At 47.4% G+C, this 25,833-nt stretch overlaps 1 protein-coding gene across 1 annotated transcript; it reads right to left on the bottom strand.

Moving 5' to 3' along the window:
- Nucleotides 1–8,836: 8,836 nt before the first annotated feature.
- SINHCAF (SIN3-HDAC complex associated factor) lies at nucleotides 8,837–25,329 on the bottom strand. Its single transcript, XM_066590237.1, has 6 exons — nucleotides 25,233–25,329; nucleotides 14,624–14,778; nucleotides 14,350–14,449; nucleotides 12,519–12,639; nucleotides 9,381–9,531; nucleotides 8,837–9,260 (listed from the first exon to the last, which is right to left on the bottom strand). Exons 2-6 carry the CDS (start codon nucleotides 14,749–14,751, stop codon nucleotides 9,140–9,142), a joined length of 621 nt encoding a protein of 206 aa, XP_066446334.1. The 5' UTR covers nucleotides 14,752–14,778; nucleotides 25,233–25,329; the 3' UTR covers nucleotides 8,837–9,139.
- Between the last annotated feature and the right edge of the window lie 504 nt (nucleotides 25,330–25,833).

Raw genomic sequence — 25,833 nt, 5'->3', positions numbered from 1 at the left:
CGATGTATATTACAAAGTGCATTAATATGGCCATACAGAAGTGTATAGACCCACTTGCTTTCGCGAGACAACCTCTTTAATCTACAATCCACTAGTACCCCCAGGTCTTTTTCCATATCACTTTTCCCTAGCGGTACCCCATTCAGTGTATATTGGTGACATCCGTTTCTCCTGCCCATGTGCAGAACCTTACATTTATCAACATTGACCTTCATTTGCCATTTTTCTGCCCAAGCCCCCGGCTTATCTAGGTCCGTTTGTAGCCGCACATTGTCCTCCATTGCATTGATTATATTGTATAATTTTGTGTCATCTGCAAATATTGATATTTTGCTGTGCAGCCCCTCTATCAGGTCGTTGATAAATATATTGAACAGAATGGGGCCCAATACTGAACCTGTGGCCCCCGCTAGCGACCGTGGCCCAATCAGAGTATGAACAATTTATTACCACCCTCTGCTTTCTATCTCTGAGCCAATTCTTTACCCAGATACACACGTTTTCACCCAATCCGAGCTTCTCATTTTATATATCAGCCTATCATGCGGCACGGTGTCAAAGGCTTTAAAGAAATCCAGATATACGAGATCAATAGACTCTCCCTGGTCCAGCCTAGAGCGTACTTCATCGTAGAAGCTGATCAAATTGGTCTGACATGATCGACCCTTCATGAATCCATGCTGGTGAGGAGTTATTTCGTGGTTCTCCTCGAGGTACTCTTTGATGGTGTCTCTCAGAAACCCCTGGAATATTTTTCCATTTACTGAAGTGAGACTTACCGGCATGTAGTTACCTGGCTCACTTTTGGACCCCTTTTTGTAAATTGGAACCAAGTTAGCAATGCACCAATCCAATGGTACAACACCAGTCTTGATAATATCCATAAATATTAGATATAGCGGCCTAGCTATCTCATCACTTAGTTCCCTTAGTACCTTTGGGTGTATAGCATCTGGGCCTGGTGATTTATCGATTTTAATCTTCGTTAACCTGTTCCGCACTTCCTCCTGCGTTAGGCATGAGATATTTTGAGGGGTTCATTTTAGTCCCCTGCATCTCATGTGGCATTTCCTTTTCGTTTGTGAATACGCGTGAAAAGAAATTTAATAGATTTGCCTTCCCTCCATAATCTTCAATGATTTCTCCTGCATTATTTGTTAAAGGGCCAGTGCTCTCAGTGCAAATCTTTTTGCTGTTAATATAGTTAAAAAATAGTTTCGGGTTGTTTTTGCTCTCTTTGGCGATTAGTCTTTCTGCTTCCTCCTTGGCAGTTTTGATCTTATCTTTGCATATTTAGTTTTTTCCCTGTACGATTTTAGCGCTTCTTTGCTGCCTTCTTGCTTTAGTAGTTTGAACACTTTCTTTTTTCATTTATTGCCCCCCTTACAGTCTTGTCGAGCCACAATGGTTTCCTTTTACCTGAAGTTCTTTTATTTTTAAAGGTAATGAACTGCTCACATGAAGTGATTAGGATCCTTTTGAACTTTTCCCATTTTTCCTCCGTACTGATATTTATAAGGATGTTGTCCCAATTAATGTTACCGATAGTAGTTCTAAGCTCATCAAATTTTGCTTTACTAAAGTTTAGTTTATTTGTCGCTCCCTGCTAAAGCTTCTTATTGAATGACAGCTGGAAGTTGATTATATTGTGGTCACCGTTCCCCAAGTGCCCCTCAACCTGCACCCCCATTATTCGGTCCGGTTTGTTAGTTAGTACTAGGTCCAGAGTGGCCCTCCCTCTAGTTGGCTCCCGCGCAAGTTGAATAAGGTTGTTATCTTTAATTGTTCTCAAGAACTTATCACCCCTGTGAGATTTGCAGGTTTCGTTTTCCCATGTTATATCCAGATAATTAAAGTCCCCCATGATAATTACTTCGTTGCGGTTTGTCACCTCTTCTATCTGCCTTAGTAGTAAGATTTCAGTTTCTTCTGTTGCTTTTGGTGGTCTATAGAAACCCCTATCAGGATTTTGTTATTTTTTTCTCCCTGTATTTCTACCCACAGAGATTCCACCTGTTCGTCTCCTACACCTATATCCTCCCGTAGCCTCAGCATTAAGTACGATTTAACATACAGACATACCCCTCCCCTTTTTGGTTTCCACGGTCTCTTCTGAAGAGATTGTAACCCTGTAAATTGACCGCCCAATCGCACTTATCATCAAGCCATGTTTCCGTTATTTCGACTATCATAGTTTTCATCAGTCATTCTCGCTTCAAGCTCACCCACTTTACCGATCAGACTTCTTGCATTCGTGGTCATACAATTTATTCAGTTTTGGTTCTATAAATTCATTTTGTTACTAATGGTACTATTGGCTGATCTGACAGTTCTAACTGTACTAACCCCTCCTCCTGCTCGACCCCCATTCCCATTGCTCAGACCCAGGTCGCTAGCAAAGCTGACTACCCCACTATTTATCATTTTACCCTCCCCCCCAGTCCCTAGTTTAAACACTCCTCCAGCCTTCTAGCCATCTTCTCCACCGCACAGCTGCACCCTCCCCATTAAGATGCAGCTTGTCCCTACGGTAGAGCCTGTAGCCGACAGCAAAGTCAGTCCAGTTCTCCAGGAACCCAAATCCCTCCTTCTTACACCAACTCCGGAGCCACTTGTTTACCTCCCTAGGATCCTGCTGCCTTTCTAGTGTGGCTTAAGTTGCAGGTAGTATTTCCGAGAAAACTACCCTGGAGGGCCTCGCCCTGAGCTTGGACCCCAAGTCCCTGAAATAATTTATGAGGGCCCTCCATTGACCTAATTGGTTCATTGGTGCCAATGTGCACCATGACCGCTAGATCCTTGCCAGCCCCTCCCAGTAATCTGTCAATCCGATCCGCGATGTGTCGAACTCGAGCGCCAGGAAGACAACACACCGTTCGACGATCCTGGTCTTTATGGCAGATTGCCCTCTCCCCCCCCCCCCCCCCCCTATAATTCAGTCCCCCACCACTAGGACCTGTCTAGCCTGCCCTGCTCTCCCCGTCCCCCACTCCACTGGAGCAGTCATCCCCCTGGCGTTCAGAGGGCATGTCGTGCTGCAGCGGTGCTGGCTCTGTAATGGCATCCCCCTCATCTGCCAACTTTGCAGAATTGTTGGGTTGTGCCAGTTCAGGACTTGCCTCCCTGGTTCTCTTCCCTCTATCCCTCCTGTCACCCAGCTGACTGCCTGCTCCCCCTGCTCTTCCGTCTACCATCCGCCCCCACCTCTACCCCAGCGAGCGCCTGCTCAGTGAGCACCAAACTCCTTTCCATGATGTCAATGGCTCTCAGTGTTGCCAGTTGCTCATTTAGATCCAGGATTTGGGCTTCTAAATGTACGACGTGCATGCATCTTGTGCAACAGTATGCACCCTCGATCGGCTGATCAAGGACCGCATACATTGCACAAGTAGCACACTGGATGACATTGCCAGACATGGAGCTCATCCTAATGGGGATCTACAATTAAATTACGGAAGTAGTGAAGATAGACTTCCTCAAACTCCGCTCACACGCTGCCGCCTCTGCGCAACCGCTCACACTTTTTTTTTTATTCTCTAACGCTCGCACTCTCTCAATCCCCTAATCCTGCTGCATTTACACCTTGCAGACAGACACTTACACACTCACCCTAGTACCCCTTCCCTTAGTCAGACACACACCTAGACCCACAGGTACACACACACTAAGCCACACACTTAGAACCACAGGCGCAGACACACACAGATTATACTTATCGGCTCTGTCAGCAGCTCCTGCAGTTTCACCGGTAGGCCCTCTCTCCCGACGGCCACGCTCTCTGTCCCCGTCACTCCGGGACCTGCTCCTCCGCTTTATCGAAATTCTGGTGGCACCGGCTCCTGCGCCGCGCCGGTGTCGCCTGCTCCAGGCTAGCTCTCCCGCTCCTGCTTCTGGCGCCCGATGTGACTTCCGGAACCGCTAAGCCTCCAACATGTCTGAGCGCACAACTTGCTGTTCCTTAAGACAGATGGGTTATAACAGCAGATACCAGATCCAGCTCCATTCTGAGAAACAGAAAGACAAGACTCCAGCGGGCAAAAAAAAACCCCAAAAAAATGTATCACCAAGCAGCGGAAAAGTATCTCCTGCTCAGATGAAACCAGATTTCTGTTGCACTGAGCTGATGGGAGCTCGGAATTTGGCCCAAGCAGCATAGAATGGTAGAGTTGGAAGGGACCTCCTGGGTCATCGGGTCTGACCCCCTGCAGGATCACTAAATCATCCCAGACAGATATTTGTCCAGCCTTTGTTTAAACACTTCCATTCAAGGAGAACTCTTCACCTCCTGTGGTAACCTGTTCCACTTACTGATCACCTCACTAATATCTAATCTGTGTCTCCTCCCTTTCAGTTTCATCCTATTGCTTCTAGTCTTTCCTTGTGCAGATGAGAATAGGGCTGATCCCTCTGCACTGTGACAGCCCTTCAGATATTTGTAGACAGCTATTAAGTCTCCTCTCAGCCTTCTCTTCTGCTAAACATTCCCAGATCCTTTAACTGTTCCTCAGAGTATGGTTTGCAAACCAAGCGCCATCTTGGTAACTCTTCTCTGAACTGAATCCAGTCTTTTTTTTTTTTTTTTTTAATTGGGATGCCCAGAACTGAACACAGTATTCCAAAGGAGTTCTCGGAAAAATAAAAAGTAGAAGGATAATTACCTCTCGTGATCTAGACTCTATGCTTCTCTTAACACATCCCACAATTGTATTCACCTTTTTTTGCTGCTGTATCACATTGCTGACTCATGTTCAGTCTACGATCTATTAGTATACCCAGGTCTTTTTTCACATGTGCTGCTTAGCACAATATTTTTCTTGCCTCGATGTAGGACTTTGCATTTCTCCTTGTTAAATACTATTCTGTTAATTGCTGCCCACTTTTCAAGCTTTCATAGATCCTTTTGAATCCTCTCATCCCCATTGTTAGCTATCCCTAAGCAGTGTCATCAGCAAACTTGTTCTGTATTTCTGAATACCAACCTTGACGTCTAAGTTTTCTTGGGTCTTCCTCCCCTTGTTATCCACCATCCAAGGATAGCACAATCACTACCTCCTAAGGTCCCAGCCACCCTTATTTCCTCAACCATTCCCTCCCTGTTGGTAAGAATTCGGTCCAAGATAGAGAAAGCAAGGGGGATCTGCTATCTTTTGGAAGATAAAGTTGTCACCAAGAGCCGATAAGTAATTTGTTGGATCCATTACTTTTACCAGAGAGAGATTCCCAACAAATGTCTGGATCGGTAAAATCTCCCATAATCACTATGTGAAGCTTTTTTGAGAGCTTGGCCATCTGATGTAGAAAGAGTTCAATATCTTCTGCTTGTCCAGATGGCCTATAGTAAATGCCTACAATGGTGTCCTTCCTGTTCTCTCCTTGTATTCTTACCCAAACAGTTTCTACAGAACTCCCAGCTCTGAAGCTTGAATCTCTGTGGAGATGAATGTTTTCCTAACATACAACACTTCCTCCCCTTTTATTAGGTCCATTTCTTATAACCAAGTTGTAGCCTTCAAGCCTTGTATTCCAATCATGTGTATCATCCCACCAAGTTTCCATGATGCCTATGACATCATATTTCTCTTCTGTTAGGAGCTCCAGTTCTCCTTGTTTGTTTCCCATGCTCTGGGCATTTGTGTAAAAATGTTTTAGTTTGTGATTGGTGTCTCTTGTTCCTCTATTTGCCTGCTGAGTTTTTTGCCTGTTCTTTCCACTGCTAATAGCTAGGGTCTCCAATGTATTAAATTAGCTGCAAATTTTTACTTGGCCTTTCAATTCCCTTCCCATATTGTTCTAGCAAGAATCGAATAACCTTCCCCGTTCATAATGCCTAAAGTGGTAATAGCGCTTCAAGGCCAGCACCACATAGCAAAATTTTAGTCAAAAGGAAAAAAATAAATAAAGGCTCCATTAGGGCTTCTACCCACTAGCGCTTTTTATAACACTGCGATATTACCGTTTTCTCAAATGGGACTTTCTAGTAATTATAAAAAAAGTGGAAATGCTGCAATTTTCCCTAAAGCTGTTTTTTTTTTAAACCACATAAAATCCACAAAACACCAAAATACAAAAATCAAACATTTATTACGAAGATTATAGAAAACCGTTACAAATAAAATGCTAAAGAGGTATTATAACTCTTATAAATACAGAAAGCCTAAAGAATACAGATTCGGCTTTTCCAGTTCGGCTTCTTCACAATAGCTGCCCACAAACTATACAGTTTGCTCGAGGTATCAGAATTAAAGGGTTAAGTAAGGTCAGTCTTGTCTGAAGGCGTCCGAGGCCGGGTTCACCTACAAGCGGCCATAACAGTTCAGTGAACTCCGCTAATAGAGTATTAATGGTACCGCAGACTCCCGATACCGCGGCCACCTTCACACAGCGTCGGCAGCCATTTTGTTACCAGATCCGGCATAGGACCTTATTTGAGCTCCTTTAGAGGGAGACTTCATTAGCAGTCATTGACTGGGCCCATTGTACCAGTACCAAAAATGTAGGGTCCGACAACAGTCTTTAACTATTGACAAACCCACAAAGTGGCTGCCATGGCCGTGTACAGGGGACTGAAGGATACAAGTTATATGAGATGTATCCTCTACAGACATTATGTAGCTAACTGACCTGAGGCAGGTCAACATATTATTGCTCCCGCTGAGCGGGGTAAATCAAAGCAACACATTATATACACGCAAACATATCAATGCCATTACCAGCTTAGCCCCTGCCTACATTACTCTACAGGTCCTACATGGAGACATTGTCCACATATCTACACATGGAACACTTGCAGGGTTCTTCCAATGGCTGTAATGTGGCAATTAAACAATGAACCTCCCCGCAGTTCAAGTGGAGTAAATCTGGATCACTATTAGAAACGTATGGCAATCCAAGTTCAGTTCACTTGAACCATGAAGGAGGGGAGGGGGGGACCGAAGTTAGCAGGCAGAAGACTAAGAGGCAAAAGTTACAGCTGCCCTCTGGCCACATGATTGAGGTCAAACGGATAGTAGTAAAGCGGTGCATAATAAGAGGTAGTCCATAGAAACCGGTCAGAACCTGGTTGCTACACTACAATATTTGTTCCTTCGTGCAAGGAGATACAAGTGCGATCCACGTCTCCTGGTGGAAGGTCGCTATAAAGGAATATGGCAACATGGGGCAGATAATCCATAACAAAGGATGCATGGCACATGTAGATAGACTGAACAGGGCCTAAGGGCCAATTCACGTGGCAGTTTCCTCGTACCGTGTGCCATCTACTCCACAGCCGGCACCCTCCCATTATCTACAAGGCTGAGCACATAGGCTGATGGTTTGTGTGAAGGGAAAAAACAGTCACTGCTTGTCCTAGTCTAACGGATAAGAACTGGTCATGCAATGTGCGTGGTCTATGGAGACCAGACAGCAAACGGATGGGCGTCAGTATGCTGTCTGACGAGACTCAGGGGCAACAACTTGTATACACCCTTGTAAACCCATCCTAAAGCTCTTCCGGATGGAGGGGAAAAAAAACACCACAAAACAGAATTTCCACCCCATGCAGCATAAGAATATATCTAAGGATGAGCGAGTATACTCGCTAAGGCACTACTCGTTCGAGTAATGTGCCTTAGACGAGTATCTCCCTGCTCGTCCTTAAAGATTCGGGGTCTGCCGCGGGGCGGGGAGCTACAGGGAGGAACGGAGGGGAGATCTCTCTCTCTCCCTCTCTCCCGCCCGCTCTCCCCTGCTCCCTGCCGCGACTCACCTGTCAGCTGCGGTGGCCCCCGAATCTTTAGGGACGAGCAAGGAGATACTCGTCTAAGGCACATTACTCGAGCGAGTAGTGCCTTAGCGAGTATACTCGCTCATCCTTAAATATATCCCAAATACCATGGGGGAAAAAAAAAAAAAAAATTCCCCTTGCAGTTTTTGTAGTACATTTGTATTGTGGAACTTCACTTAGAATTTAAAAAAAATCCATCGGAACATTCTGCATCCCAAATCGGGACAGAAGGTTAAAGGGCTAATGTCAAAATTGATTTTTATCACCTATGCATTGGCAATAAATGTCTGATTGATGGGGGAGGTCTCACCAACAAGATACCTCCCATCCTGAAAAAGGTCCCATGTCCCCTAAGCAGCAGTGAGGAGACTGAAGGCAGTAGCGGTCACACAAACAAGGTGCTGCTCCATTACTGTACTGAAATAAATGGAGCAGCAGGCACCTGAACAGGGATTGCAAGAGAATCCATCTATGATGCCAAAAACCACACCATTCAACCTCGTTTCAAGTCGCACCCCAAATCTGCCCCATGCGAAGGTCCCCTTCGTGGACCAATTATTGCATATAGTAATGATTGCTATTGGCGTACCACAGTCCCTGCCTTCTCATATTAGGCACATATTATCTCAGTGTGTGGAATAGTGATTACATAAAAACAAGACTAAAATACAAAAACCATAATATATCTACACGTCTATACTAGCGTAAAAACAAAAACCGCTCAAAACGTGGAGACAGATAGCACCAAGTCCAAATTTACACAATCCAGACCTTGGTTACCCAAAACAGTGCAAAAAACACTGCACAACATCCAATCCACGGAGGGTAGTGAAGGAGCGTTAGGAATGCATAGCCAGAGCCTAAGGCAATGAGGGCAAGGCACGTCCCATGTCATCCTGAGAAGTCCTATCGATAAGGACGGGCGGCGCTCACCAAGAGTTACATTGTAACATACAGTAACCTCCAGCGAGTAAATCCAGTCCAGGGTTAGACGTTCTATGGTTGCATTACAGTCAAAAAATATGGTAAAAATACAGTATAAAAAAGTGGAGGGGGGGGGGGGGGGTGAGAGAATGCAACAATATACATATAAAAAACACTACTGACCGTTATACACAAGATCCAATTCAGCATATGAACTAGGAGATTGTACAGATAAAAAAAAAAAAGTTCATTTAGTCATTTTGTATTTATCCAGTAGTGTAACAAAAATATATATATAATCAGATGGGAAGATGACGGCCTCTTACACATTAAATATAAGTCATATCTACAAATAAAAACAGCATAAAAATATTTAAAAAGTGGTGCTTTTCATCAGTCCATGGCAGAAGTGCCCGCCCCTGAATAGATAGTGCTGCGTTATTGGACACTTCATAGTCTTGTGTCATTTTCCTCTGTTTTCTTATTACTGCAGCATGGTTTGTATTGTTGGGCATCGATGAGAATTTCGCCATAACGACCTTTGTAAATAATCCCACAGCAAACTTTCTGCCTAAAGGGGGAAGAGAAGAAAAAAAAAAAAAAAAAAAGGGTTAAAAAGTTTTTCAAAAGTATTCTCCTCTGTATCCATCCCAGGTAACATCCAATTAGTGTGAAGATACTAGTCCATTACCTTTTCCAGTATGTTGGATCCAGGAAGGAGAAAGTGGAGTTTCTGCTGGGGGCAGTGCGGAGCTCTGTGTCCGTGTCTGTATCGGAGTGGTTACTACAAGAGTACGAGTGGGTGGGTGAAGCGCTGGAAGCCGTACTGTGGGCCCCAGAATCTGCAAGACGACAGAAGACCAGTCAGGTGACATACAGCAAACAACCTCTAAACACAATAAAGGTTTCCCTGCAGCCACAGAGCTTGAGAAGTAAGTTTGGCACATCTTCAGACATCACCGCGCAAAATAAATAAACACGTGTTATGGGTAAGTGTAGCACTGCAATAATGATTTGCCTTAACTGAGGCAAATTACAGTAAAGCTGAAAGACCTCAATGGGCCCCGCTGCTCCCTCTTAACTCTGCACTCTATTCTTGTGACTTTTCAGAAGTGGCGGGAGGCTTAAAAAAAGTCACATTTTAAATGCAAAGAAGGAATTTGCCAAAACGAGATAGAATAGTAGAGTTGGAAGGGACCTCCAGGGTCATTGGGTCCAACGCCTTGCTCGCCGCAGGAGTCACTAAATCATCCCAGACAGATATTTGTCCTGCCTCTGTTTGAACACTTCCATTGAAGGAGAACTCCCCACCTCCCATGGCAATCTGTTCCACTCATTGATCCCCTCACTGTCTAATATCTAATCTGTCTCCTCCCTCAGTTTCATCCCATTGCTTCTAGTCTTTCCTTGTACAGATGAGAATAGGGCTGATCCCTCTGCACTGTGACGGCCCTTCAGATATTTGTAGACCGCTATTAAGTCTCCACTCAGCCTTCTCTTCTGCTAAACATTCCCAGATCCTTTAACCGTTCCTCATAGGACATGATTTGCAGACCGCTCACCATCTTGGTAACCTTGTCTGAACTTGCTTTAGTTAATCTTTTCTTGTTAAATACCATTCTGTTAGTCGCTGCCCACTGTTCAAGCTTTTCTAGATCTTTTTGAATACTCTCTCTCTTCCCCAGTGTTAGCTATCCCTCCTAGCTTTGTGTCATCAGCAAATTTGATCAGTTCCCCACAATTCCCTCCTCCAGATAATTTATAAAATGTTGACCAACACTGGGCCCAGGACAGAGCCTTGTGGTCCCCACTTGATACATTCTTCCACTTGGATGTGCAGCCATTTATGACCACTCTGAGTACGATCACTCAGGCAGTTGTGAATCCGCCTAACAGTTGCCTTGTCAATCCCATAGTCAGTCATGTTCTCAATTAGTATGCTATGAGCTACTTTGTCAAATGCTTTAGTAAAATCAATTCATACTATATCCACTGCGTTTCTCTGATCAACCCAATTGGTAATTCTGTCATAGAAGGAAGTTAGATTAGTCTGGCATGACTTGTTACAAACCTATGCTGGCTCTGGTTAATTACTCCATTCTCATCCAAGTACTTGTATACATGCTGTTTAATAATTTGTTCAAAGATCTTTCCCGGTACAGAAGTCAGGCTCACAGGCTGGTAGTTTCCTGGATCCACCTTCTTCCCATTTTTGAATATAGGGACATTTGCTCTTTTTCAAATCTTCTCCTGTTCTCCAGGAATTGTCAAATATTACGACAAGTGGTTCAGCAAGTACCTCCGCTGCTTCCTTTAGTATCCTAGGATGCAATTCATCCAGAACCCAAGACTTGAATTAGTTAGCCAAGTGTTCCCTTACCATCTCTCTACTTAGATAGCCTGCATTCTTTTAATAGCACGAGGAAGATCAGCTGATGTTACATCTACTTTCTGAGAGAAAGCAGATATAGAAGGTTTGGCCTTCTCATCATTCTTAACCAGTTAACCATTTTCATCTTGTAAGCATCCTATAGCAGCTTTTCTTTGCCTTTGACATACCCCCCAAATCCTTTATTGCTTTTGGCCTCTGTTGCAAGCCTCAATTCATTATTAGCTTTTCTGACACTTGCCCTACAGTTTCTGCAGACCGCATTATATTCTTCTTTAGATATTCCCCGCTCATTAATAAACATATTTTTCTTCGTTTAACATATGTACAAGTTCTGTGTTCATCCATCCTGGTCTCTTTAAATGCTTCCCATTCTTCCTTCTTTTAGGGATGGTTAATGATTATGCTTTGAGAATCTCATTCCACAATATTTCCCAACCTTCTTGGACATTTCTGTCCTTAAGAACATCCAGCGATTGGCTTTTTCATATCCTCTTTCTGATTCATTAAAATCTACCTTTCTGAAATCCATCCTTGAGGTCTGAGTCTTCTCAGGTCTTCCTCCCCTTGTTATCCACCATCCAAGGAAAGCACAATCACTGCCTCCTAAGGTCCCAGCCACCCTTCCTTCCTCAACCATTCCCTCCCTGTTGGTAAGAATTAGGTCCAAGATAGCAGATCCCCTTGTTTGCTCTTCTACCTTTTGGAAGTTAAGTTGTCAGCAAGAGCCGATAAGAATTTGTTGGATCCATTACTTTTACCTGAGAGATTACCAACAAATGTCTGGATGGGCAAAATCTCACATGATCACTGTGTCATGTTTTTTTTGAGAGCTTGGCCATCTGATATAGAAAGAGTTCCTCCATATCTTCTGCCTGTCCAGGCGGCCTACAGTAAATGCCTACAATGGTGTCCTTCCTGTTCTCTTCTTGTATTCTTACCCAAACAGTTCCTACAGAACTCCCATGCTATGAAGATGAATGTTTTCCTAACATATAATGCAATAACTACTCCCCTATTTTTAGGTCTGTTTCTTATAATAAGCTGTATCCTTCAACCCTTGCAGGGTGTATCATCCCACCACGTTTCTGTGACGCCTAGGACATCATATTTCTCTTCCTGTGTTAGGAGCTCAAGTTCTCCTTGTTTGTTTCCAATGCTTTGGGTAGAAACATGTTAGTTTGTGATCGGGGTCTCTTGCTCCCCTACTTTCCTTCTAAATATTTTTTCTCTGTTCTTTCTTTCCACTTCCAATAGCAAGGGTCTAAAATGTATTAATTAGCTGTATATTTTTGCCTTTCACTTCCCTTCCCATATTGTTTAAAGCTTTCCTAATGAGTGAAGCAAGCAATTCTCTCTACAAACTCCCCTTAAAAGTTGCACTACTATTGATTATACAATAATTCTACCAAAAGAAGCAGGGAAGAAAAAAGAACTTACAGAGACTTTTCTTCATCTTCAAAACCTGTCTGTTTTTCATTCTCCGCGCTGCCAGAGACCGGATCCGTTTTGGCCTGAGTCGCAGTGTTTTTAGGTTGGGCCCCCCACGGGCATCTACAACCTGCAAGAGGAGAAAAACCCGGTCAGAGTAATGCAGTGTACAATTTGTACCATAAAGTACTTTCTAGGAGGTGCAAGGTTTTAAAATGTTAAATTTTTTTGAATCCCATCCATGAATACAAGCTACACCCCTATAATAAAAAGCAATACAAGTTTGGTTGCCTACAAAAACCACTAGGAGGAGACAACTACATACTAATATAGGTTAAAGGGAACTGATCACCTAATATTACCCCTGTAAGCTAATCTTATGGGCTAAAAGTCAGTGACCCCACTGAATCCAGAAGTGATCTACTTACTTCCCCGCTGATCAATGCATTAAGTAGTCCACATGTTCTATTTTTATAATGGGCAAACTACTTAGCTACATTGCTCAAAGCACTTCAATGCGGCCGCCATCGGGGTTGTAAGTATAACACTCGCATCCCCGGACTCATGAGCTACTCCCCATTGTGCATGGAGACAATGTATATAGATACATCGTATTAGGGCTACAATGGGTATGTTTCTGAACACAGGAAAAACAGAGGGATCCATTTTGGGCACAAATCCTCAATATTAAAGGGGTTGTCCCGCGCCGAAACGGGTTTTTTTTTTTCTTCAATAGCCCCCCCGTTCGGCGCGAGACAAACCCGATGCATGTGTTGAAAAAAAAAAAAAAAAAGAAAAACGGATAGTACTTACCCGAATCCCCGCGCTCCGGTGACTTCTTACTTACCTTGCGAAGATGGCCGCCGGGATCTTCACCCTCGGTGGACCGCAGGTCTTCAGTGCGGTCCATTGCCGATTCCAGCCTCCTGATTGGCTGGAATCGGCACACGTGAGGGGGCGGAGCTACGAGGAGCAGCTCTCCAGCACGAGCGGCCCCATTCAACACGGAGAAGACCGGACTGCGCAAGCGCGTCTAATCGGGCGATTAGACGCTGAAAATTAGACGGCACCATGGAGACGAGGACGCCAGCAACGGAACATGTCAGAATCACTGGGATATGCAAAACCTTTATGGAGTTATTCTATGTTAAAGTAACACGTCAGATTTCCAAAATGTGGCTCCATCACTAAGGCGCAAACAGGGTTCATCACTAAGAGGTTAAAAGGAACCCAAAGAAAAAAATATTTGGCATCGCCACATTCGTAATGACCAGTTCAATAGAATTAAACTAGTTATTCTTCACGGCAAATACCATTAAAAAAAAAAAGGCACGTCACACCATTAAAAGCCGAGTTAGTGACGCAAAGAAGCCTTCATGGAACGGTCCGTGGAAAAGTCTGGGTCTTGTAATGCAGGGATGGAAAAATAGATTAGAACTTTTTGAAAAAATTCTCTTCATTGCTAAAATAGTTTCAGCAGCCTCATGGTTGTACCGACCTACAGGAAATAAAGTAGTCATCTCTTCTGCATAGCAACCGCTGGAAACCTCCCTGAAAATGACAGAATTGGCGTACTTTTCCCTCCCCAGATGAACCCCTAAACGGTCCCAATAACAGCCACAGCCCACCATGCAGCGAACGAGTCCTCATACTGCTATGTGGACAGGAAACTTTAAAGTTACGGCTTTTGAAAAATGGAGATGAAAATTCTAAAATTCGTTGTGTTCTAGATTCCAATTAGGCATATCCTTTAAGAGTTAATGGGAGAAATATAAATCCATACACAGCTGGCTCCCCCTAGTGGTGACTAGTGCAGGAGATAAAACAGAAAGCCACCTACATGATTCCAGTTTTTCTTGGAGCCGGAGGGAAGTTTCTTCCACCTCTTCACTAGAAGGACACAGGCGTTGCAGATATCTCCTGTACGCATTTCACGAAGTCTATAGAATAAAGGAGGAAGATTAGTTTTTATGGCTAAAGCCCCATGCAGACAGTTGGGGGCGCTACAGCTCATACCCACCCACACTCTGGCCCTGGCTAGTATTACAGTCAGTCAAGCACTATGGTTTCCTATGAAGGGCTATACACCATCCACACTGGCAAGACATCCTTACCCAAAACAATCCTGGAAGTCGCCCTCGTAGCGCTTGCTGTCCGTAAATCTGCTGCTGGAGGACTTGGCTTTGCAGATGCAGCAGCCCCGGGAGCTTCGGTAGGTCTTTGGTTTGTAAAATCCAATCATTTTTTATTCTTTCTTGAATTAGACAAGCTGAGAGGGGAACAAGCAAAGATAGTTAATACCCAACGAACCGAAGACTCCATATACAAGGCTCTGGACAATGAGAAGAACATGAAGGTCTCAAGGTGGACTGCCAGGGAGAACTAAAGGAGGAACGGAGCAGAACCTTCTACCTTACTAGAAGCACAGCCCCATGGGGCTTCCAATGGTAGTTCTAAGACAGGATCGGCTGCCAAGTCTTAAAGGGCTTCTTTGGTTTAGGGTTCAATGAAGATGAAGGACAAGGAATACATGCCGTCACTACTTGTTAGTTCTACACGCAGTCCTATCAAGTCAGCCTTCAGCGAGCGAGCAGTGACCGCGCTTCAGCTGGCTCCATCGAGCCATCGGTGGGCATCTCAGCAGCTAGAGCCCCAGAGGTCCCAACTTTTGACAATGTCTTTATGACAGGTGAACATTTTTTAGAACGCACACGTAACACTTTAAATACCTCGTGTGGCGCAGAGTGTAAGCTCTCGCCTACGACCTGAAGGTTGCAAGTTCGATCCCCACATGCGTCAGGTAGCCGGCTCAAGGTTGACTCAGCCTTCCATCCTTCCGAGGTCGGTAAAATGAGAACCCAGCTTGGTGGGGGGTAATTAAGTAATAATTACCTGAAAGCGCTGCGTAATAAGTTGGCGCTATACAAATACCAAGATTTATTTAAATACACATCGGAGAAAACGTTAAGCGGCCGTTTACAAGGGGGTATGAGTGTTGGTCCGTGAAAAATGGACCAATGTCACTGCGCAGGTATGGTTCTTTGTGCGGTTTTTTACCCCCCCCCCCCTTTTAAATGTCAGTGTTGCATCTGCTGTGTTCATGTGCAAAAAAAAATTAATAAATGGGTATAATGAAGGCCCGGTGCGTGTGGGAGGGACACGGACTTTGTTGACAACATGTGTGAAAACGCAATGAACACGTTTAAGTATTTACTGCCTTTTTACACAAACCCATTGATTTCATTGGGCCATTTTGGTCCCTAAATAAAAGAATCGGGCGTGCTGGGATTTTTCAACCCTACAAAAAAATAAATAAATAAATAAAAAAAAGTGAGGAAGCCTCTATGGGGAGGAATGGAATTCTATAGTTGCAGATCAATAATCTCTTTATAGCGCATTGACAAACAAGTCCAATATCAGTCCAAGAGACTCTGATCGATGGCGAATTTGCTAACTTACAATTTTCTTTGCAAGTGCGATGCATTATGAGAGGAAAAAAAAAAATAACAAAAAAATCCCATTTTGATCATATGGCGCTCACATATACAAGTGCGATGCGATTTTTCTCTCACGTATCGGAAATAATGGAGATTTCCACAAATTCACAGAATAGACGACGCTATGAGAAAAGCCCCACGTGTCAATAGACTGCATGAGCGTCGGGTCTGCATCGCCATTAGGTGTTTAGGAGGCAATGAAGGCCTAACTTCGGGGTATTTTTATACAGCATTTGTCGTTAAATCTACCTCTTGCCCAAATCAGATGTACTGTAACATGGAAACGGATTTTCTATGTAGTCCTGTTCAAATTACTCTTAGGCCTCAGGTCCACGGGCAAATATGCATTGCAGAATCCGCGTGGGACATCGGTATGGGCTATCTGCAGTTCAAGCCGCCCATAGGGAGACATGGCGTCCGCAGCTGAATTAAAGCATGTGGGTTTGTCTTGTGGACCTTTTGGTCTGGAAAACAGACCAATCACAGCATGCTCCATTTTGCTGCGGTTCCCACACAGACGGCTACCGCTGAAGTCAATGGAAGACGTCCGATCCGCGGATTGCACAAAAAAGCAGATTTAAAGGGAAAAAAAATAAAAAAATCTCTACTGCACATGTGCGCCGGCCAGTGCTGTCACACATATCCGCAAGTGTAGAACCGGGCAGGTAAGTAGTGTCCTTGGCCAGGGTCGGAATCCACTGCGGGCTCCTGACACCTATGTACATGAGACCTTAGTCAGGTGGCATCTAATCATACCCCATTGCAGACCGCCTCCTGGAAAAGATTCTTCCACCTTAGAGGTATTTTGGAGGAAAGGGAAGTAGGGTGGGGGGGGGGGGGGGGGGGGTCTTCTCACATCTCCAGAATACAAAATGAAGAGGGAGACCTGGTGGCAGCATGCCATCACTTTTATGATATCCATCTATACACTCCCTCCATCTCCTGTGTTAACTTTAGTAAAGCATTTGACAAAGTTTCTCATACCATACTTATTGAAAAAAAATGACCAAATCTGGGATTGACAAGGCAACTGTTAGATGGATTCACAGCTGGCCGAGTGATCGTACTCAGAGGGGTCATAAATGGCTGCACATCCAAGTGGGAGAATGTATCAAGTGGGGACCACAAGGCTCTGTCCTGGGCCCAGTGTTGGTCAACATTGTTATAAATGATCAGGAGGAGGGAATTGTGGGAAACTGATCAAATTTGCAGACAACACAAAGCTAGTAGGGATAGCTAACACTAGGGAAGAGAGAGAGTATTCAAAAAGATCTAGAAAAGCTTGAACAGTGGGCAGCAACTAACAGAATGGTATTTAACAAGGAGAAATGCAAAGTCCTACTTCTGGGCAAGAAAAATGAAAAACAAACATACAGAATGGAAGGAACTGGGCTAAGCAGCAGCACATGTGAAAAAGACTTGGGTATACTAATAGATCATAGACTGAACATGAGTCAACAATGTGATGCAGCAGTCAAAAATGCAAACACAATTCTGGGATGTAATAAGAGAAGCATAGAGTCTAGATCACGTGAGGTCATTATCCCCTCTACTCTTCCTTAGTCAGACCTCACCAGACATGCTGATGCTCTTTTTGAATTGGTGCAGGATGCAGTGGTTGGTCCAGGAAACTATCACAGATTCCACAATTCAAACCTGGTCATTTGCAGGTGGCCCTAATATCTGCAAACAATGCTCTGAGGAACGGTTAAAGGATCTGGGAATGTTCAGCTTGCAGAAGAGAAGGCTGAGAGGAGACTTAATATCTGTCTACAAATATCTGACGGGCTGTCAGAGTGCAGAGGGATCAGCCCTATTCTCATCTGTACAAGGAAAGACCAGAAGCAATGGGATGAAACTGAGGGAGGAGGAGACACACAGATAGAACACAAAAACACTGATACCAAGGCCACTCTCAGAGCGTCGTCAAGTCGCCACGATTTTGATCGCAGCAAAACACGATTTTACCGCCATAGCTTACTGCCTATAACTGGTTTTTACGCACCTCATTATGATGGGTGATGAGGTGTGTTAATCGTGGCAGAACAGAGCAGATCGAGCGCATGTCTGCGAGCCCCCATTGAAATCTACGGAAGTCTTGTACTGCAGTTACCGGTAGGCCTTAGGCACACGAATATAAAGTCCATTCTTTTGAATGGACTTAGGCCAACTTCACACAGGCAAGCGCAATCTGGGGCTGTGAATCCGGCCACCGTGTGAATTCATAGGGATGCGAGGAATTGTCATGCGACTACGGCCTTGCATCACTTCAGGGAGGAAGGGATCCTCTGCTGCGGCTGAGATCATGCAGCATCACCATTTCCAATAGGACCTTAAAAAACATCACATGGCACTCATGCCGTGAGACATCCATGCGAGTGCAGTGCGAGTTTCCTATTGAAATCAATGGGAAACACTTGCAGTCCTCTGACATGCATGCAACACATGCCTGAGGGTCGCAATTTCGCAGAAGCGATGCAAGGTGCTTTTAAAGGCAAACCTCATGTTAGCAAGCGCGATATCAGGCCAAGTTTCCCAGCCCGATATAGTGCTTGCTCATGTGGATGTAGCCTGAAGATGATCAATGAGTGGAACAGATTGCCACAGGAGGTGGCGAGTTCTCCTTCAATGGAAGTCTTCAGAGGCTGGACAGTCATCTGGGATGATTCAGTGATCCTGCACTGTACCAATATCCCATAGCCTGCAACGCTGCTCCCACTAATGGCGCAAAATAAGTGCGCAAGGAAAAACCACAGCATGTTTTATCTAGGCGCTTATTATGCTTGTACACACACCAAGATAGTATATGGCGATTGGGGGCACGCCGCTAGTACGTAACATAATTGCATACTAGCTGCAAGCATAGATCTCAAAGCCGGCACGCTGCGAGATACGCTTGTTTGCGCCCGCCTAATTAACAGCTGATGTTAAGCGACCGGCTAATCGGCTGATTCATGAGATTAAATCGTTAATCCGCCTGGATCAAACAGGATTCATGCCATCTAAAGTTACTTCAATAAACATAAGATGCTCTCAATATGCAGGTCGGCCAAACATGGGCTCCAGAGCGGCGGCCTCATTGGGTGCCACTAAGGCTTTGGATTGCATGCAATGGAGATCTTTATAGCACAGATAACACTCTGGCCTGGTGACCCCCTAACACTAATTTAGGGACCATAAAACAGTCACATCTTTATCAGTTGACTAAGTAGGTTCTTATTTCTCTTCTCATCCAGTAGTAGTTTCCTTTCAAGTTCAAGTTAATCACATCATGTCTGTGCCTTGTCATAAGTACATACATTCCTCTTCAGATCTGTTCCATCATGCCTGAGGAAGGTCCCTGAAAGGTTCGGAAGCTCGCTGTATCATCATGTATTTTTGTTAGCCATTAAAAAGGTATCACATCTACAACGACTGGTTTCTCTTGCTGGGAACAATCACATTTTGCTCTTCTGGCGACACCGGACTAGTAAGGGATGGATGGATGTAGTTTGGCTTATGCTCATTGGCAGCAGCATATGAGCGTGCGATGCGCCCAATGACAAAGTAAGCGGTTAACGATCAAAGACACACCGGACTCATGTCTTAGTGTGACTATAAGAGGGGTCTCTCCCCACGGTGAGCCACGGAAAAGTAGCCCGGTACCACATTCTATGAATGCTGTCCAAAATAAAATCTTCATTACCTGCAGGAGCCCGCAGCAGAATCCGACCCTGTGCCCAGCTGGCAACCCCACGTACCTGTCAATTGTTCTTTTTCAGTACTGTGGATGGTCGCAGTGAGCCGCTGGACATGCGCAGTACAGATTTCTTTTATTTTATTTTATTTTTTTGTTTGCCTAGCAACAGCGCAGGTCAATAGTGGATGGGTCACGGGTCAGATGGCTTCCATGGACTTCAATGAAAGCCCTCCATGCGGACAACACAGAAAAACGGAGCGGGTTGCAGTTTTTCCTCCACTCACGGAAATTGCGGTTAGTTTCCACGAGTGTGTAGAAAGAATAGATTGTCCATAGCATGCTATGGACGGTATCTGTTCGTGTGAAGGCGGCCTGACTTTACAGGGTTTTCCTAAAAATCATGTTTATAAATACACACACAGGTCTGGACCCATTTATGCAGAAGTCTGCACGGTCTTAAAAAAAAAAAAAAAAAAAAAAAAAAAATTATATAAAAAATATTTCACCCCTTAAAGTATCAGCAAAAAATCACAGAGGTGAGGAAAAAGAAAAAAACACATTCACTGAAAAAGCCAAAAATACCTGAAAGTCTGCAAAGCAGACACGGTCGCCATAGGCACGATCGCCATAAGGCAGGCACAATCGCCACCGGCACAATCGCCACCGGCACAATCGCCGTAGGGCAGGCGCAATGGCCTTAAGCCCTGAAAATATGTAGTCAGCCAGACAATATTGTCTGGCTGACTACATATTTTCAGGGCTTAAGGCCATTGCGCCTGCCCTACGGCGATTGTGCCGGTGGCGATTGTGCCTGCCTTATGGCGATCGTGCCTATGGCGACCGTGTCTGCTTTGCAGACTTTCAGGTATTTTTGGCTTTTTCAGTGAATATGTGTTCTTAAAGTATCAGCAGATTCATGAAGTCCGACTGACTGAGCTCCATGTCAGAGGTGGGCCGTGCCAGCTTCTCTTCACCAGCATCATGCAGACGGAGCTCAGCTCTCAGTCAGACTTCATGAACCTGGTGACAGCATCCCTTTAAATACATGTATTTTTGGCTGAAAATCATATTTAAAATAGAATTGAATTTTTTGCAACCTTAGTCTTCTGCAGTCTCTACATATCACTGTATATAGCAACCGCAGCACAAGTCAGTGAGGCTGGACTGATGGCTTAGTTTCCCTCTGCTCTCTCCTCTCCTGCAACTTCTGACCAGCGAAGTTGGACTCATTGTTAACTCACTCTTACCCCCCCCCCCCCCCCTCTCCTCACAGGGGCTCAGCGGTAATTTTTCTTTTTCCCTTTATTAGCCAAAAACACAGGAGAGGCCTGTGACTCCAAACCGAAAACTTTTTCACAAAGTACAAGAATCCACACACTAACAAAAAAACTTTCAATTTAATACACAGCTTTGCGCCCCCCCCCCCCCCCCTTCCCCTTGTCAGCCTCAGCCAGACCAAGTGATTTGTTTAGGGTTTGGGTGACTGCCTTGACCACAGAAAGATATGATCTGACCAAGTGATTTGTTTAGGGTTTGGGTGACTGCCGTGACCACAGAAAGATATGATCTGACCAAGATAAGCCACAAGTGTCACGACCCGACAGCTCCACGTGTGACCGCCATCAATCCTGCCTCATAAGAGCACAACCTACAAAGGGGTTTTTTATTTAACACTGCTACATGGGGGCTTGTTTTAGGATGGTACAATTTAATGTCCCATATAATGTACTAAAAAAGGTTTAAACCTGTTTAAGTGGGGCGAGATTGAAAAAGATGACATTTTGTTATATTGGGTGTAGTATGAGATTTTGATCACCTTTATTTTGGGAATGAAGGTGACAAACAAAAAACAAAACAAAAAAAACCATGAACAATTCTGACATTTGATATGCAGAATAAATAATGCCCGCCCCCCGGGCTGCCATTACTGATTGCCCATCGCTTGATAGGCTGCATGCCAGAAGATGCTATAGGATTGGATGCAGTGTTGGTCTTCGCCTTTGAGCGGGGCCGCCCTTGTCAGGACGATTGTCCCTATAAAAGGCCCTGCGATCACCCTGGCTGTCTGAGGGACGATGTGCTATCAGAACATCGCCAGGCTCACACGGCTGTGAAGCAATACGCTGCGGGTGTCCGGCACCGGTTTTAAAGCTGTGGAGGCGGATGCGACCCTGCATACTGCCGTGTATGGCGACATAGTGGTACTGCACAAGAATACTCATGCACGCTGCCATGCACAGTACACCTGTTATTTTTGTTTATATGTCCCACGCCGCCCATACGTAATATCATATAGGCACATGTATATACGCACCCCTAGTGAACAATGCGCTCTATCTTGTGTACATCCGTGGCAAGAAAAACAACATGCCGCGTTCTTTCTTGCGCTCACGTAGCATGTGAAGTATCTATGCAGTACTACAGACTAAGTCAACAAACCGTGAGCACCGCAGTAAGGCTGCATGTCCACGGGCGATAAACCAGCAGCGAATCACGCTGCCTGAAGCTTTCCATAGCGGGATTTGAATCACAGCATGCTGCGATTTACCGCAGTTCTCCATGGTGAGCCTATCTGTCAGAGAGGCTCAGTGCGGAGAACCGTCAGCCGTCTCCTGCTCCCTGGCGGCGGCTCCCGTGGCGGAGATCTGCCGTGGGACATGGCTATGCCTGTGGACAGGCGGCCTAACACCTGCCCTATAACCCCTCACCACAAGACCATACTCCTTATACACATTTGGGTCAGGCCTCATGTCCACGGTCTGGTTCCCCATGCAGGAGCCCGCAGCGAAATCCCATTTTGCCCACGGCCAAGGACCCCCGCGTACTTGTGCGGACAGGCGACGGTCACGCGGACCTCTTCTGCTGGGAGATCTGTACTGTGGATGGTCCGCACGGTTCGCGCTCAGACATGCGCAGTACAGCTATATATATATTTAAATCCGCTTTCCTGTGGGATCTGCTCTCCGTCCGCCTTCATTGACTTCAACGGAAGCCGTCTCCGCGGGACCCGAACCGAAATGGGGCGCGTTGTCATGTGTTTTACAGACCTAAAGGCCCGCAAATCAAGTCTGCATGCTTTGTGTCATTTGCGGCGCCCATGTTTCTCTATGGGTGGTCTGTACTGCAGATTATCATTCCGCAATTCTATTCCGCCCACGGACATGGCGCCTTAATGAGAACTTTACATATTTGTACATTTACAGGCGTTTTCACGTAACGAGACAATAGGAGGGTTTAAAGAAAAAAAAAAAAAAAAAAACTGTGATTGAGCGGCTCCACTGCGGGTAACCTGCTGCGCTTTACCAAATGTTCCCTTGAACCCGAGGCCGCTTACACACTGAAGTTTGTGCGTTGCGAGACACATGAACCGCTTTCTTCTGAGTGGCGTCACGGGGGTCTTATATTTTCCTCGGAACACAGCGAGGTTTCTGATTGGAGACAATGGTGAACACTTGCCGATCCTCCAACGCGGCTGAGAGCTGCGCCACGGGAGCGCCACGTGACCCGAACTGAGGGGAGACACTTAAAATTAGGACGCCTCGCATCCGCAGGTAAATTGCAGGTTGGTGAGCGCCATAGCGGGCCGGGTTACCTAGGCCAATAACCTGCATGTAGGAAGCCGAGGGGTTAAAGATGCAGCAGGACCCGTCAGTATTTGCACAGTGGAAGATAAAAAACAAATACTGACGTCATACGGCTGCAGCGCCATCTGTAACGCCAACCGCCCCGCCATGTAATACATGTGCAAGCACTGCGGGAAGAGGAGAACCGCTGGTGTAAGTCATACGGACCGGCAACACAGAACACATACGGCCTTAAGAGTGGCGCCTGAGAATCTCCATGTGCAGCGACGGCCGCGTGCGCACAGCGCCCCCCCCCCGCTACGCAGGGCGACCTCCGCGTGCGCACAGTGCCCCCCCCCCCCCCGCTACGCAGGGCGACCTCCGCGTGCGCACAGCGCCCCCCCCCCCCCGCTACGCAGGGCGACCTCCGCGTGCGCACAGCGCCCCCCCCCCCCGCTACGCAGGGCGACCTCCGCGTGCGCACAGCGCCCCCCCCCCCCGCTACGCAGGGCGACCTCCGCGTGCGCACAGCGCCCCCCCCCCCCGCTACGCAGGGCGACCTCCGCGTGCGCACAGCGCCCCCCCCCGCCGCTACGCAGGGCGACCTCCGCGTGCGCACAGCGCCCCCCCCCGCCGCTACGCAGGGCGACCTCCGCGTGCGCACAGCCCCCCCCCCCCGCTACGCAGGGCGACCTCCGCGTGCGCACAGCGCCCCCCCCCCCGCTACGCAGGGCGACCTCCGCGTGCGCACAGCGCCCCCCCCCCCCGCTACGCAGGGCGACCTCCGCGTGCGCACAGCGCCCCCCCCCCCCGCTACGCAGGGCGACATCCGCGTGCGCACAGCGCCCCCCCCCCGCTACGCAGGGCGACATCCGCGTGCGCACAGCGCCCCCCCCCCCCGCTACGCAGGGCGACATCCGCGTGCGCACAGCGCCCCCCCCGCTACGCAGGGCGACATCCGCGTGCGCACAGCGCCCCCCCGCTACGCAGGGCGACATCCGCGTGCGCACAGCGCCCCCCCGCTACGCAGGGCGACATCCGCGTGCGCACAGCGCCCCCCCGCTACGCAGGGCGACATCCGCGTGCGCACAGCGCCCCCCCGCTACGCAGGGCGACATCCGCGTGCGCACAGCGCCCCCCCGCTACGCAGGGCGACATCCGCGTGCGCACAGCGCCCCCCCGCTACGCAGGGCGACATCCGCGTGCGCACAGCGCCCCCCCCCGCTACGCAGGGCGACATCCGCGTGCGCACAGCGCCCCCCCCGCTACGCAGGGCGACATCCGTGTGCGCACAGCGCCCCCCTACTATGCAGGGCGACATTTAGAACCACTGCAGCACTTCTGCTCACATCGAGCACTGATCAGCGACCAGGTCTTGGATTCGGGGGCATCAGGGGGCCCACAAGGTCCTGCACCGCACACGGCAGCAGCCAGGAGGTCCTCCAGTTAAAGGTCCGACGCTTTCTTTCTGCACCGGCCGCATGGACCCTGCAGGACCCCCCACAAGCACGGGGGTGGTCTCAGGGGGGCTCGCAGGTGATCCGGCTCTGGTCTCACCTTTGTTCTGCTGCATGCAGCCCCCCGGCCCCCCACAGATCCCCCCGCAGAGTGCAGCACGGCGCCCCGGACCCACGGAGGGAACTTCAGCAGTCCCATCTGTTGCAGATACGGGGGGTGTCAGCGAGCGCCCGGCGGACACGGCATCGTGCAGGCGGGGACCCCGGGAGGAGGAGGCCGGCCACGGGCACCGAACAATGGGGGAAGCGTGCACCGCTGGCACACGGCACCGACACTGCACCCCGCTGCACCGCGGCCGCCGCACGGCATGTCTGCTCGGCGCCGCCACATTACAGCCGTCCATGAAGCGCTGACAAGTGACACGATGCACGGGGCGCTGCGGCCACACGCGCTGCCACTATCGCCAGGCTCTCAGCGCACGCTATTATCGCGACTTGTCACACGCACGAGGACGATAAGAACTTACTGCAACTTTTTCTCTCCGGTTCTTCTTGCAATGTTGCAGAAAATCAAACTCTTCAGTCCGCTGCTATAGAGCCCGCTCGTACTGCGCCTGCGCGGTTCCCACGCTCAGCTTCTCTTCAATCAAGCTCATTTGCATGCGGGCGGTGACGTCACTCTTCCCGCTTCTCTATTGTCCTTTTATGGGAGAGGCTTCTGGGCGGGAAAAGCGGGAGAGGAGGGCGGAGGCGGGGAGAGGAGGAGAGGGAAGGAGAGCGGAGGAGGGCAAAGCAGAGCGGAGGAGGGAACTGGGGGGCTGAGGAGAGCAGAAGTGGGTAGAGGAGGGATGAGGCGGGCGGAGGAGGAGAATGGAGAGCAGAGGAGGAATGAGGGGGGCTGAGGAGGGATGAGGAGAGCAGAGGCGGGTAGAGGAGGGATGAGGAGAGCAGAGGCGGGTAGAGGAGGGATGAGGAGAGATGAGGCGGGTAGAGGAGGGATGAGGCGGGCTGAGGAAAGCAGAGGCGGGCGGAGGAGGAGAATGGAGAGCAGAGGAGGAATGAGGAGGGATGAGGCAGGCGGAGGAGAGCAGAGGCGGGCGTAGGAGGAGAAAGGAGAACAGAGGAGAG

Source organism: Eleutherodactylus coqui, chromosome 2, assembly GCF_035609145.1.
Source record: "Eleutherodactylus coqui strain aEleCoq1 chromosome 2, aEleCoq1.hap1, whole genome shotgun sequence".
Lineage (NCBI taxonomy): Eukaryota > Metazoa > Chordata > Amphibia > Anura > Eleutherodactylidae > Eleutherodactylus > Eleutherodactylus coqui.
The sequence above is the reverse complement of the archived record's forward strand: the minus strand, read 5'-3'. Positions and strand labels throughout refer to the sequence as shown.